Genomic DNA, 11,984 nt, shown 5'->3' on the forward strand with positions numbered 1-11,984 from the left:
GAGCAATGACTCACCTTTTAACTTCTTCTCGTTGTATGGTGGCACATACACTGGAAAAAGATGGAAACTCCGAGTTCATCAAGATGTGGCTCCTTAAATCTTCATACAAAAATCAAGATGTGACATAATATCTTGCAATTACACCCAAAAATCACCAAATGTGGCCAATTCCCACCTCTCCAAAGGGGGCCGGCCACATCCCTATAAATACCATTTCATTTCTCCAAAAACGTAAGTTGAATCATTTTGCAAAATTCTCCAAACATTTTTCCCTCAAAATTCTAACTTTGACATTGAAGATTCTTCGGCCAACGGCCCCCCCCCCCCCCCCAAAATCATTGTGGACGTGTGAGGCTCTTGGTCTTGACCTAAGGTGTTAATTGTTTTTGCAGGTGCATTTTCGTCCAAGAACAAGAAGGAACAAATTTCCATCCACACTGTCAACTTCTAAATTTATATGCAACGACTAAAGGTGACGAGTGACGATTAAACCTTATGAATACCTATGCTTCAGATTAGACATGCACGGATATGTGGGGACATTGTAAGTTTTGCCAAAACAAGGCAAGGAAGAATCAGCTTGACTCTGGTGGTTCAAGTGGTTCTTGAGATTAGCGACAAAGTTACGTACTTTGGTGCAGGTTGAATGAGAGAAGTCAGGTTGAGGTTTTATGGGTTAGTTAATGTGTACATTTCCAGAAGGAATTAACAAAATAACCCAGAGGAATGCTTCAATTCTTACGCCGCTTAGAATTTGAGTTCCATCACACAGTTCTCAAAGAAAGCTCAAGAGTTGCCAGGAGCGTCATGAATTGAATAACCCCTGTATAGGTTAGAAGTTAGATTAGACAAAGAAAAGAAGAGTGGGAGTGATCAATTACTCTTTACACATACACAAAGAGAGTGTTGAATTACTCTTCCAAGTCTCCATTTAAAAAATAAAAAGAGGAGACTTCTCTCACAGTATACATGTGTACTAGGATATATTTAACTACCTAACCTAAAGTTTTAAGCTGTTTCATTTATTTTGCTTATTAAGTACTTATTGTGGTTCGAGCCGGTTCGCAATCTCTCTTCTCTTTGTCAAAGAACCATTGAATACTGAGCTCCTTACTATCTGGATGGGTCAGCTTACAATTTGTGGCAGATTCCAAAAGCCTTCCCTTTAGAGTCGTCAACCTATTTCCTCTTATGGAAATGCCTTGTGAAAGCTTTACTGTGGACACAGTTGATGATCCATTAGGGGCAGAGCAATTGATTGCTTTGTGCTAACCTACTGAAATCCTTCTAGTAGTGTGAAACATTAAGTTAAAATCCAGAGCGATACCAACAGCCAAGAACGCACGATTACCACTAGCTCCGCTTCACTGCAGCATTTCGTCCAACAGCTCCAACGCAAATGCAACTAGGAGTTTCAGGGATTGGGTTGAACTGGTTGGTGAGGCTGTGTCGACTGCATTTCCGATTTGGGTTGCTTTGGGGTGCCTGAATCATCTGAAATAGTATCAACTTGTCATAATTGTCCCACCCCTTTATGTTGCCAGCCCCAACAGAGTGTTGGTGAGTTGGATGGGTATGTTATACTGAAAAAATATTACAGGATTGGCACGCCTACATTTCACTTGCACCTTGCGTACCATCTTGCTGCTCAGATGAATAGGACCGAAAGGGATGATACTAAAACTTTCAAAAACTAGGGTGACAAAAGTCTACTTTACTTTTTTCCCCTCTCCTGGCCAGAGGATCTGATGACCTTGTTGTTTTTGCAGTAGAAATGTGGCACTTTCGGTTTTAATGACAGCAGCAAGCACTTTATCAGCCGTGGTTGGTAAACTGACATCAATTTCTTTTGATATTTTTTTGTTCTTTAAGTGGTGTACTGGTATGGTCCAAATTTTTTCACATACATTGAAAACTGGTTAGAAAGATAAGTTTGAATCAAATTTTCTGCTAAAACTCCCGGAAAAATTAAATTCTGATTAACTTTCTGTCGTGTCTATTTCTTTTGCCTGTCAAAAGCTACGGGGAGCATCAAACTATCTCCCTTGGAAATGATTCGTTAAATATGAATTATGAATAAAATTTTCCTTTGTTCGATTCTCAACCTAAAGTGATCTGCTGAAAGATCAGACCTTAACCCACAGTTTGGACATGGGAAATAAACTTGAAATTTGGACAAAAATCAGAAATTTTAAATTGAAATGACCAATTCCCTTGTTTGGATTTATAATCATAGAAATTTAATTACCACTTACTATTACTAATGACTTAAATTATAAGCTTTTTCCAAGGAACCTTACTTCTTTTACCCTTTCATATTGTAGATCATGACCCCATTTCTCACAGCTAAACTTACCGGCCAATATGTCGCAGTAGATGCAGCTGGGCTCTTATTCTCAACACTGCAGGTAAGCTTTCAATCGTTTTGCCTTCGTCTTGTTATAGCTGTTGCTGTTTTTAAATTATATAGAGGTACCATATGCTTTGAACACAGGTTGTGCTTCTCCCTGTTTTGGCGGGTGCATTTCTGAATCAGTATTTCCAAGGCCTGGTTAAATTCGACTCCCCCGTGATGCCACCCATTGCTGTAGCAACTGTAGGTGTTCTTTGTGGGAATGCAATTGCCCAGAGTTCATCTGCAATCCTTACGTCTGGTAAACAAGTGGTGCTAGCTTCCGCTCTTCTTCATGCAAGTGGATTGTTCTTTGGATTCATCTTTTCAAGGATGCTTGGGCTCGATGTCACATCACAAGGACTATCTCCATCGAGATTGGCATGGAGGTAAGCATCATTGGGTTGTTTTTTTTCTTCTGGATAAGAGAGTTTCACAGCTTTTCCACTGCTATTTAATTTCTAGTGAAAAGACATTGCATTCATTTATTCAATCCAAAAGACATTACAGTCAATAGTTAATTTCATTCTGTACCAAAGCCATATGATTGCTTGTATTGTGTGGGTGCGCACACGTGTGATGTGTGTGTGTATGTATGATTGAAAGAATCCATGTCAATTTGTATGCGCTATCAGTTGTCTGCGAGTCTTGTTTTCGGCTCTTCTATGTTTCAGAATTCGATGCTCGGAATTGTTCTAGCCGGTCAGCACTTCGGAAACCCTCTAACTGCAGTACCATGTGCTGTTTCCAGTGTTTGTCATTCAATCTTGGGTAGTGCCTTGGCAGGATTCTGGAGACAGACTGTGCCAACCCAGAAGCAAGATTGAAATGTCATGTAAAATCTTTAGACGAGCAGTACAAACTTCAATCCTTCTGTTATCGTATGAGCTGGTATTTGTCGGAATTTCTTTTCGTACGTTTTAGCTGCGGAATAGTTGGATTTGCACTTTCCGGTGCTGGTCTCTGAAATAAGTTGAACTATGTTATTTTGCCTTTCAATGTGAATCCTTTGATTTTCGCTCTGGATTTTAACTTAATGTTTCACATATTTGTTCATGTATCAAAAGTCCTATATTCTATGATTTCGAAGATAATAGCAAGCCAAAATTGCAAAAATATCTCCACCCATTCTGGCTTGCTCTGATTACCATTTTGTTTTCAGTTTTATATTTTTTTAGTTATGTTATGGAGGGGGAATATGAAGGATAAAGGAGGGATAAGCAAAGATGGAGGAATGGTGGCGGGAGGTTAGGAAAGACTAAACAACTATATATATTCCCTCTATCTCGGACAAGAAAAGTTACAAATAGTCAAATCTAAAAGGAAGATTGAACTAGAAAATAAGAGAGCAAGTACACTATTTTAATCAATTGGCCTAATGTACATATACAAATCCAATTGGTTAGTCTTGTATTTCAATTCAAATCCCTAATCTGTAATCCCAAATCAAAACCTCAAAAAGTGTCCCAAACTTCTCAATCAATCACCCCACCAAATCATTTCCACTAATTTCACTCTAGTTTATTGTATACTTATTCGACAGATGTCCGATTTATGAATTTTTCATTCGGATTGGCAGCCCTTGCAGATGCTTATGTCTGTTCCCTAAGGATTTCTTCCAAATATTTAGATATGTGGTCTGCACTTTGAGTCCTACTATACATCAATGCATTTTAAGTTGCTTAGATATTCCACTTGCTAGATATTTGTGGATTTTTGACCGCACATTTAGCTGTTAAATTCAGTAATATATATTGTACATGAATTTCTACATAGGTTAGATAAAAGGAAGACTCGAAAACTAGAAAATGAGGGATCTCTTTCATTTTCATGTATCGCACATTGGCATATGTATAATTGATTTGTAGCTTTCAGCTGCGTATGGTAGTATGTAACAATCCGTCCTGGAATTTACGGAATCAAAAAAGTATTTTTGTATTTTCACTAAGTTTGAGGATATTTTCTTTTTAAAAATAATTTTTAGATCTTAAATGGTTTCCCCAAGGAGGGGCCATCCCTGATTTGTCCCTCGATTCCCTTCCCTTTTTTTAAATTTTTCTGAAAAGTCTCTCTCCCCCTTTTTCTCAAGAGTTCTCTTTTCTTCCTCACTCTCCCTTGTCACTCCCTTTGGCTCTCTCTCTCTCTCTACCCGAAACTCTCTATATCTCTCTCTCGACCTTACGTTTCCCTCCTCACCGTCGAACACACACACAAACATACAAACACACGACGGCATCACCATCATCGTTGGGCCTTTCTTCTCTCCCTCATCCTTTGTGAAGCACAGAGACCACCCAATCATGTTTAGCACACCCACACCGGCGAGTTCTACTATTCCCGACTAGGTGAGGCTCGAAATACCATCACTCATTCTTCATTTTCAACGGTCTGGTGGTTTTAATGAAAATAGGTATTGTCTTGGGACGTTTTTACATAGGAAAACCACCTCGGAGAACTAAACCCAGATTCCAGCAAATACCCGTGGCTTTCAGGCCACTTTCAGGCCAAACCCCGACGAGTTGGCCAACATGCAAGGTATCAATCTCTTCGTCTCACCGAGTACTACAACTTTCCTTTTTGTTTTATCCAATTTCGTTGAGTATTGAAGAAGTTATATCCATTTGAATCTTACCCAGTTTCCGGCGACCTTCGCGGCTTTGGAAGAATTTTCAAGCCAAATCACGACGAGTTGGACGTCGTGAGAGGTACCATTCTCTTCATCTCTTCGAGAACTATAATTTTCATTTTTGAATCACTCGATTTCGTTAAGTATTGACAAAGTTATGAGCGTTTAAATTTTGTCTAATTTCTGGCCGAATTTCGGCCATCTTCCCCGGTGAGTAACGGGCTCCCGAGCCCAACCCTTCAAACCAGGCAAACCAGGCCCTTTGGGCCTTACCAACTAGGGCCTTTGGCCCGTTAAAATCAAACCCAACCCATTTATTTATTTTAATTGTTTTTCTGAAATTTAAAGGCCCTTGGGCCATTTCCCTTTAGGGCCTTAGGCCCGTGCACTTTAAACCGTAAACCCTTTGAATTTAGGCCTTTAGGCCTAGCACATTTCAGCCCAAACTCATCAGCCTCGTCTAGATCCGGTTGCAATATTGTTTGGAAAATTCTTATGTTGACATTTTACCAAATTTATCCGGGACCCTTCTTAGGGTAATTCGACATCCTGAATCCGTTTCCGATGTCCATTTTCCCAAAATAAGTCGTTTTAGTAGAGTTTGACGAAATGCATCCTTTATGTGCTTAGGGGCAATTATTTGTGGCTTTTCCGTTTTCGCTAGTTGCGTGGCTCTTTGGCAGTTAAATACTGTGAGTGGACCCCTTCTAAAAATGCATGTTTTGATAGTAGAAGTGCATACATGAAAAGCATGACTTGATGACTATGTTTTATGAAACGTTTTATGAGAAAACATGCTTACTGAGGTTAGTTTGAATTATCACTATTTTTCCTATAACCCATGTTCTTATAGAATATCTGATGGATGACGATATGATATTTAGAACATGTTTAGAACACCTCTTTATAGTATAGATGATGGATGACTTCGTACTATGAAGTTGCTTTTCAATATATATATGTTCACTGGTTTTGTACTTACCTAGTGGTCCTTTCCGCTACGGGACGTAGGGATAGATTTTGGTCCATCCCGGGAGACGGTTTGGTGTTTGCATAGGGCCTGGAGTGTGTTTCTTCTGGCTATTAGCACAAGGACGAGGAGCCGACATGAAGCCTGAAGTGTATTTTCCTCTAACTGTCTGCTCAGAGACGGGGAGTCGGCATGGGGCCTGGGGGTTATCGGACATTCACTAGTGATTAGTATATATACAAGTTATGATTTGAGACATTGCACGATATGCTAGGTTTTGGAAAACCTATGTTTATCATGATATATAAGTGTTTTCATAAAACCTGGGGGTTAGTGTGTGTGTGTGTGTGTGTGTGTGTGTGTGTGTGTGTGTGTATCAACTTGGTCCACTCATGTTTGTTTTATGCCCCCTTCAGGACTTAGAATCGAGGCGTACAATCTAGACATCCAGGCATTTCTGCATCGGCATATTCAAGTCCTCTCGGTGTAGGACCCACTCTTTTGTTTCATTCAATTTTATTTTATTTCTTTTAGTGTTTTAGTTAGTTGTATGCTCTGAACACGTTCCTTAAATGCATATTCATTATTCTTTTATATTTATAAGTCTTATCTACCCCTTGTTTTCAGCATTTTCACTCAATAAATGACTATCGTCATCCTTGGGCGTAGACCAGCACATGTCTATCCTGGTATTAGAAAAATATTGGGATCGGGACGTGTCATAGTAAGCATTAAGCAGTCAAAAGAAAGAGCTGTAAATATTCTACGCATATTGTATATTTTCCATGCAACTGCTTATGCCTATTCAAGTGGGTTCTCTTCCTTCTCTAAGGCTGAATCATATGGCCTTGCTGCAATAAACTATTGACCATATGCTTTAACTTTTCTATCACAATTTGTGGCAGTTGTTAGGGTTTCTACGGAGGTCAAAAAAGATGTGGAGCCTAGTGATGGAAAAGTTATGTGGGATGTTATTCGTTTGCCTAGCTAAGACATGCCAAAGAAGGACTCGTTGCATTCAGTATGAAGATGTAAATAAATGTCGCATATCAGAAGTTCACTAATCTTGCAAAGGCTGATAAGAAGTTAGTTAATTTGTTATGCTACCAATTGATTTATGCTGGAACTTTAATTAGGGTATCAAAGCAGCTTGACTTACATGTTAGATTTGAAAATTCATTACACATGGGAAAAGTGTGAAGAAATGTTTCCCATCGGAAGTTTACCAAACCCTTTATTGTCAATTTATTTTATGATGAAACTTCCAACTTTTTTCATTCAGGTTTAGCAAAATTGTTCGTGTAACTCGAGTGCAAAGAGCCCCCTGTGTATGTCTCTTGTGCGTTTTGATACTCAAACATAACAAAAAGAAAAAGAGGCAATATTGATTAGTAAAAGAAGATTAACTTACACGAAATACGTTTATAGTTGTGTGATGTCTTAATTCAACATTACATTGCATTACATTATTGATCCAAGCCTTTTCAATGTCAATCCATGCTGGACAAACCCGTCATAGTTCATGAGCAGTATTGCTTCTGATCTAGTCAATCTAAATTTCTTTAATTTAAACAAGACATATAGACCGTCACCGTGATACTGCGTAGTCAACCTAGAATTCTGTGAAGATGACAATGAACTCAGAAAAGTCCCCTAAACTAACAGTAAAAGTCACCATGGGCGTTATATATTATTAGACGTCTTGCATCCGACGTTAGATTTAAGCAAGACTTGTCCTTATATATTAGATTTGAGCAAGACTTGTCCTTATACACTATTAGACGTCTTGCATCCGATGTTAGATTTGAGCAAGGCTTGTCCTTTATATATTATTAGACGTCTTGCTTGTATCATAAGTAAGAGTTTAGAAATCGACTCTTTTTATTGTTTTATTTATTATTATTATTATTATATTATAGTATTGCTTCTGAAGTCAAGCTAAATTTCTTTAATTTAAACAAGAAATATAGACCGTCACCGTGATATTGCGTAGTTAATCTCTCTAGAACTCTTATCCACACTACTATAATTTGAAGATGACATTGAACTCAGAAAAGTCCCCTTAATTGACAATAGAAATCGCCATGGGGCGACCTAATTTGAAGTTGCAAACTAATGTTATTGTATCCTCTACAAGATCTTAGTTATATTGTAAATAGATGCCTTTAAGGAAAGGAATCTCTTTTTCTTTTTCTTTTTTTAAAAAGAAAAAGAAAAAGGAATTAGTTGTGGGGACCCCATCACATCGAACTTCAACGATTTGAACCGTCATTTTTTAAGGTGCATCTCATAGATCATCCTTGCAAAATATTAGCCAAATCGGAAATATTTGAGGCATCTAATTAATTTCAAAAAAATTAATGAACACTTTGTTCTCTAAGAAACATTAAAACTCCTTTGTGATTGAATTGAATTGAATTTCTGTAAGGATGATCTATGAATCTAAGAAACATTAAAACTCCTTTTAGATTGAATTGAATTTTTACAAGGATGATCTATGAATTGACGCTTACAAAATAGACGGTTCAGATTGTTGAAATTCGATGTAGAGTGAGTTCTACAATTAATCCTAAATTTTTAGAAAAATTGGAAATCCCTTCTCTTAGACCAACTCCACCGTGGTGGATTGCTCGGGGGACAGCCCAGAGAAAAGGGCCGAAGGCCCTGTGGATCGGCTCCAGCGTGAAGGAGCCGGAGTGGAGGTGGAGGCCCGAGCTCCGGGCCTATGAAGAATTGCTAGCCTGAGAGCCCGAGTGGATGTTACGCCAGGGCTGACGTCAGCCAGACGTCATGTCTTTTTTTTTTTTTTTTTTTCTGTCAGGTGCATGCACCTCACTCGCGCGTAGGGGCGCGTCGCCGACACATTTTCAGAAAAATTAGCCCACTTTTTTAGATTCAAATGTTACCGTTGGGAAGCCATGTGGCTTCCCACGGTCCGTTCGATCTCAACGACTTTTTAACTTAGACTGTTCGATCTTAACGGTAAAAAAAATTAAAAAAAAGTCTTATTTAATATCCACCGTTCGATCTGAGATCAACAGTCGATATTAATATGTTTTATAAATAAATAAATAAATAAAAGAAAAAATAGTTTTAAAATTAAGAAAAGTTACTGTTGTGACACGTGGCACAATCTGGAGTGTTGGAATTTAAATTTTTTTATATCCAACGGCAGAGATTAATTAGTTGAATAAAAATTTTAAAAAAAAATTGTAAAAAATCGAAAAAAAATTGTTTTTACTTTTCTATAAATACATTCTCATTATCATCTACCTTACACCACAATTTCATATTTTCTCAACTACTTTCAATTACATTCCTTTCTTTCTCTCAAAGTTTCAATCCATTTTTTTTCAACAAAATGACTACTGATGCAGGTACGAATTGGTTGCTTTTTGAAGATGTTGTGTTGTGTACTAGCTGAGTTGAAGTTACCCATAGTTCGCTTACGGGTAATGAGATGCAGTTGCGAGAAATGTGGAGTCTTATTCATACCAATTATCTTGAGAAAATTGGTGGGAAAAGAACCAAAAAATCGATGTCCAGTCGTTGGAAATTACTTAACCAATCGTTTAGTACGTGGAGAAACGCCTTGGCACAAGTTAGTACTAATATTCGAAGTGGGAAAAATTACTCGGATCAGGTAACAATATATTATTTATTTGTTTGTACTATACCCAAACTTACATTATAATTATTTGTTTGTATTATTTATTTGTTACCTACTTACATTATAATTATTTGTTTGTATTATTTATTTGTTACATATTTTCATTATAATTATTTCTTCTCCCGCATTGTGTAGGAACTTCAAGCACAAGCTTGGTACGGTGCCAAAACCAAAAGCAAAAATAAATCATTCAACCGGTGGAAATGTTGGAATATTGTCAAAGATTGTCCTAAATTTACAGTTGTGCCTGTCGGTCCAAAAGTTTTCATGAATAGCACCCCTCTACACTCTACACCCGATCATGTCTCGCATGTTCATGAAGATGATGCAGAAGAAGTGTCCGAAACGCCCTCCCTGAACAAGCGTCGAGTTTGACCCGTTATCTAATTAGGCCTCAAGGTAAGAAGACTTCAAAGAGAAAAGGGAGTGCTTCCAAGAATGATTATGCAAAGTTCATGGAAGAACTTACTCGCCAAGGTGAATTGACTTTGGCGAGGAAAATGGCGAAATATGAGGCTGATAAGGTTAGAGAGGACGCAAAAACTGCAGCTATTGAGAGAGAGTTTCAGGCTAATGAGAGAGAAAGAGAGCTACTTAGGCAAGAAAGGGAACATGTTAGAGAAGAAAGACCGGCTCAACGAGATCGTGAGATTATGAACACGCATTTAGAAGGGAAGTCTCCAAATTCTAAATTTTTTTGGAAGTCGGAGAAAACGGACGTGGTGCGAAGGAAGCGTGCAAGAGAAGCGAGAGCAAGCCAAGATGGTCCTAGCACCACAAGAGAAGATCATCCTAGCACCACAAATTGGTTAAGTGATGATGAATAGAGTAGTTTTTGTAATCGGAGCCCATAATTTTCCAATCACTTTGGGTTGTAATTTATTATTTATTGAATATAGTACTTTATGTTGTTTCCAATTTATTGAATATTTATTCAAATGAATTTGGTAAGTTATTTATACTAGGAGAATATTTATTCAAATGACAAAAACACACCAAATAAAATTATATAAGCATACCGAATAATAAAAAACTCACTAAAGCTGAACTAAAAAAATTACATAAACATATCAAATAATAAAACACACCAAATAAAATTACATAAACATACCAAATTAAAAAAAACACACTAAATGAACTTAATTATCTTCAGCTTGTTTCAATGCTCACTGGTGCTTTATTAAGTCAATTTGCCGGACATTGTGCATGTCTGGCATTTGAAATGCAGTATATCGTTGAATAAGCCTTTCATTGTAACGTCTATCCCATTGTAATGGCTCATGTTGAACGGGCTCATCGGTGGCGTCATGAGCACAATATATATGTGTTCTTGAATTGTTCATCGTGTCTGGCTCATATTCATCAACGGCTTCATAATCGTACTCATCTTCCACAATCATGTTATGAAGAATGATGCACGTCATCATGATGGATCGAAGTTACTCTACATCAAACAATCTGGCAGCACCCCTGACGATCGCCTAGCGAGCTTGGAGGATACCGAAACAACGCTCTACATCCTTCCTGCACCCCTCTTGACAACTTGCAAAGTGTTTTTCCCTTGCATTTCGTGGACGTGGCATTGTTTTGACAAATGTTGACCACCTTGGGTAAATGCCGTCAGCTAGGTAGTATGGCACGTCGTACATACATCCGTTAACCTCATACGTGACTTTTGGTGCCTTTCCTTGTAGGACATAGTTGAACACTGGGGATTGGGCAAAGACGTTGAGGTCATTTTGAGCTCCTGGAACCCTGAAAAAGGCATGCCAAATCCATGCATCAAAAGATGCCACCGCCTCCAAAATGATACTTTTTGCTCATTTTCTGTCTCCATAAGAGCATTGTCATGCACTTGGACAATTTTTCCATGTCTAGTGCATACAATCAATGCTTCCAATCATCCCAGGAAAACCACGCATCTCGGCCTTCTTCAGAAGCCTTTGTAAGTCTATGTTTGTAGGTTTCCGGAGGTACTCTGCGGTGTAGATAGATTCGATTGTTCCGCAAAACCTCATCAGGGACTCAAGAATGGTTGATTTCCCCATCCTTGTTATCTCATCCACTTGGTCTGCAGATGCTCCATATGCAAGCATCCGCAAGGCAGTAGTAATTTTTTGCTGAGGAATGAGACCCATAGCACCAAAAGCATCATTCTTTTGCACAAAGTAAGAATCATGGTTGCAAACAACAATCATGATTTTGTTGGACAAATGTCGTTCCATTCTAAAACGACGTCTAAAGTACATATCAGAGAATGCACTATTATGGACAAAATAAACGTCCAAGAGTTTCGTACCTCATCGTTGCCTGCTTCTATCAAGGT

At 38.2% G+C, this 11,984-nt stretch overlaps 1 protein-coding gene across 1 annotated transcript; it reads left to right on the top strand.

Moving 5' to 3' along the window:
- Positions 1-1,263: 1,263 nt before the first annotated feature.
- On the top strand, positions 1,264-2,813 carry LOC137741870 (putative sodium/metabolite cotransporter BASS1, chloroplastic). The gene is made up of 3 exons (XM_088679205.1): positions 1,264-1,824; positions 2,325-2,408; positions 2,495-2,813. Exons 1-3 carry the CDS (start codon positions 1,795-1,797, stop codon positions 2,783-2,785), a joined length of 405 nt encoding a protein of 134 aa, XP_088535331.1. The 5' UTR covers positions 1,264-1,794; the 3' UTR covers positions 2,786-2,813.
- Positions 2,814-11,984: the final 9,171 nt, after the last annotated feature.

The sequence above is a fragment of the Pyrus communis genome, chromosome 11, assembly GCF_041283825.1.
Source record: "Pyrus communis isolate YQ-2024b chromosome 11, ASM4128382v1, whole genome shotgun sequence".
In the NCBI taxonomy this organism is placed as follows: Eukaryota; Viridiplantae; Streptophyta; class Magnoliopsida; order Rosales; family Rosaceae; genus Pyrus; species Pyrus communis.

Coding starts and splice junctions, on each gene's coding strand:
- LOC137741870 (XM_088679205.1), top strand. CDS start 1,795: ATGACAGCAGCAAGCACTTTATCAGCCGTG. Junction 1,825..2,324: donor CAAGCACTTTATCAGCCGTG/GTTGGTAAACTG, acceptor TTCATATTGTAG/ATCATGACCCCATTTCTCAC. Junction 2,409..2,494: donor TCTTATTCTCAACACTGCAG/GTAAGCTTTCAA, acceptor CTTTGAACACAG/GTTGTGCTTCTCCCTGTTTT.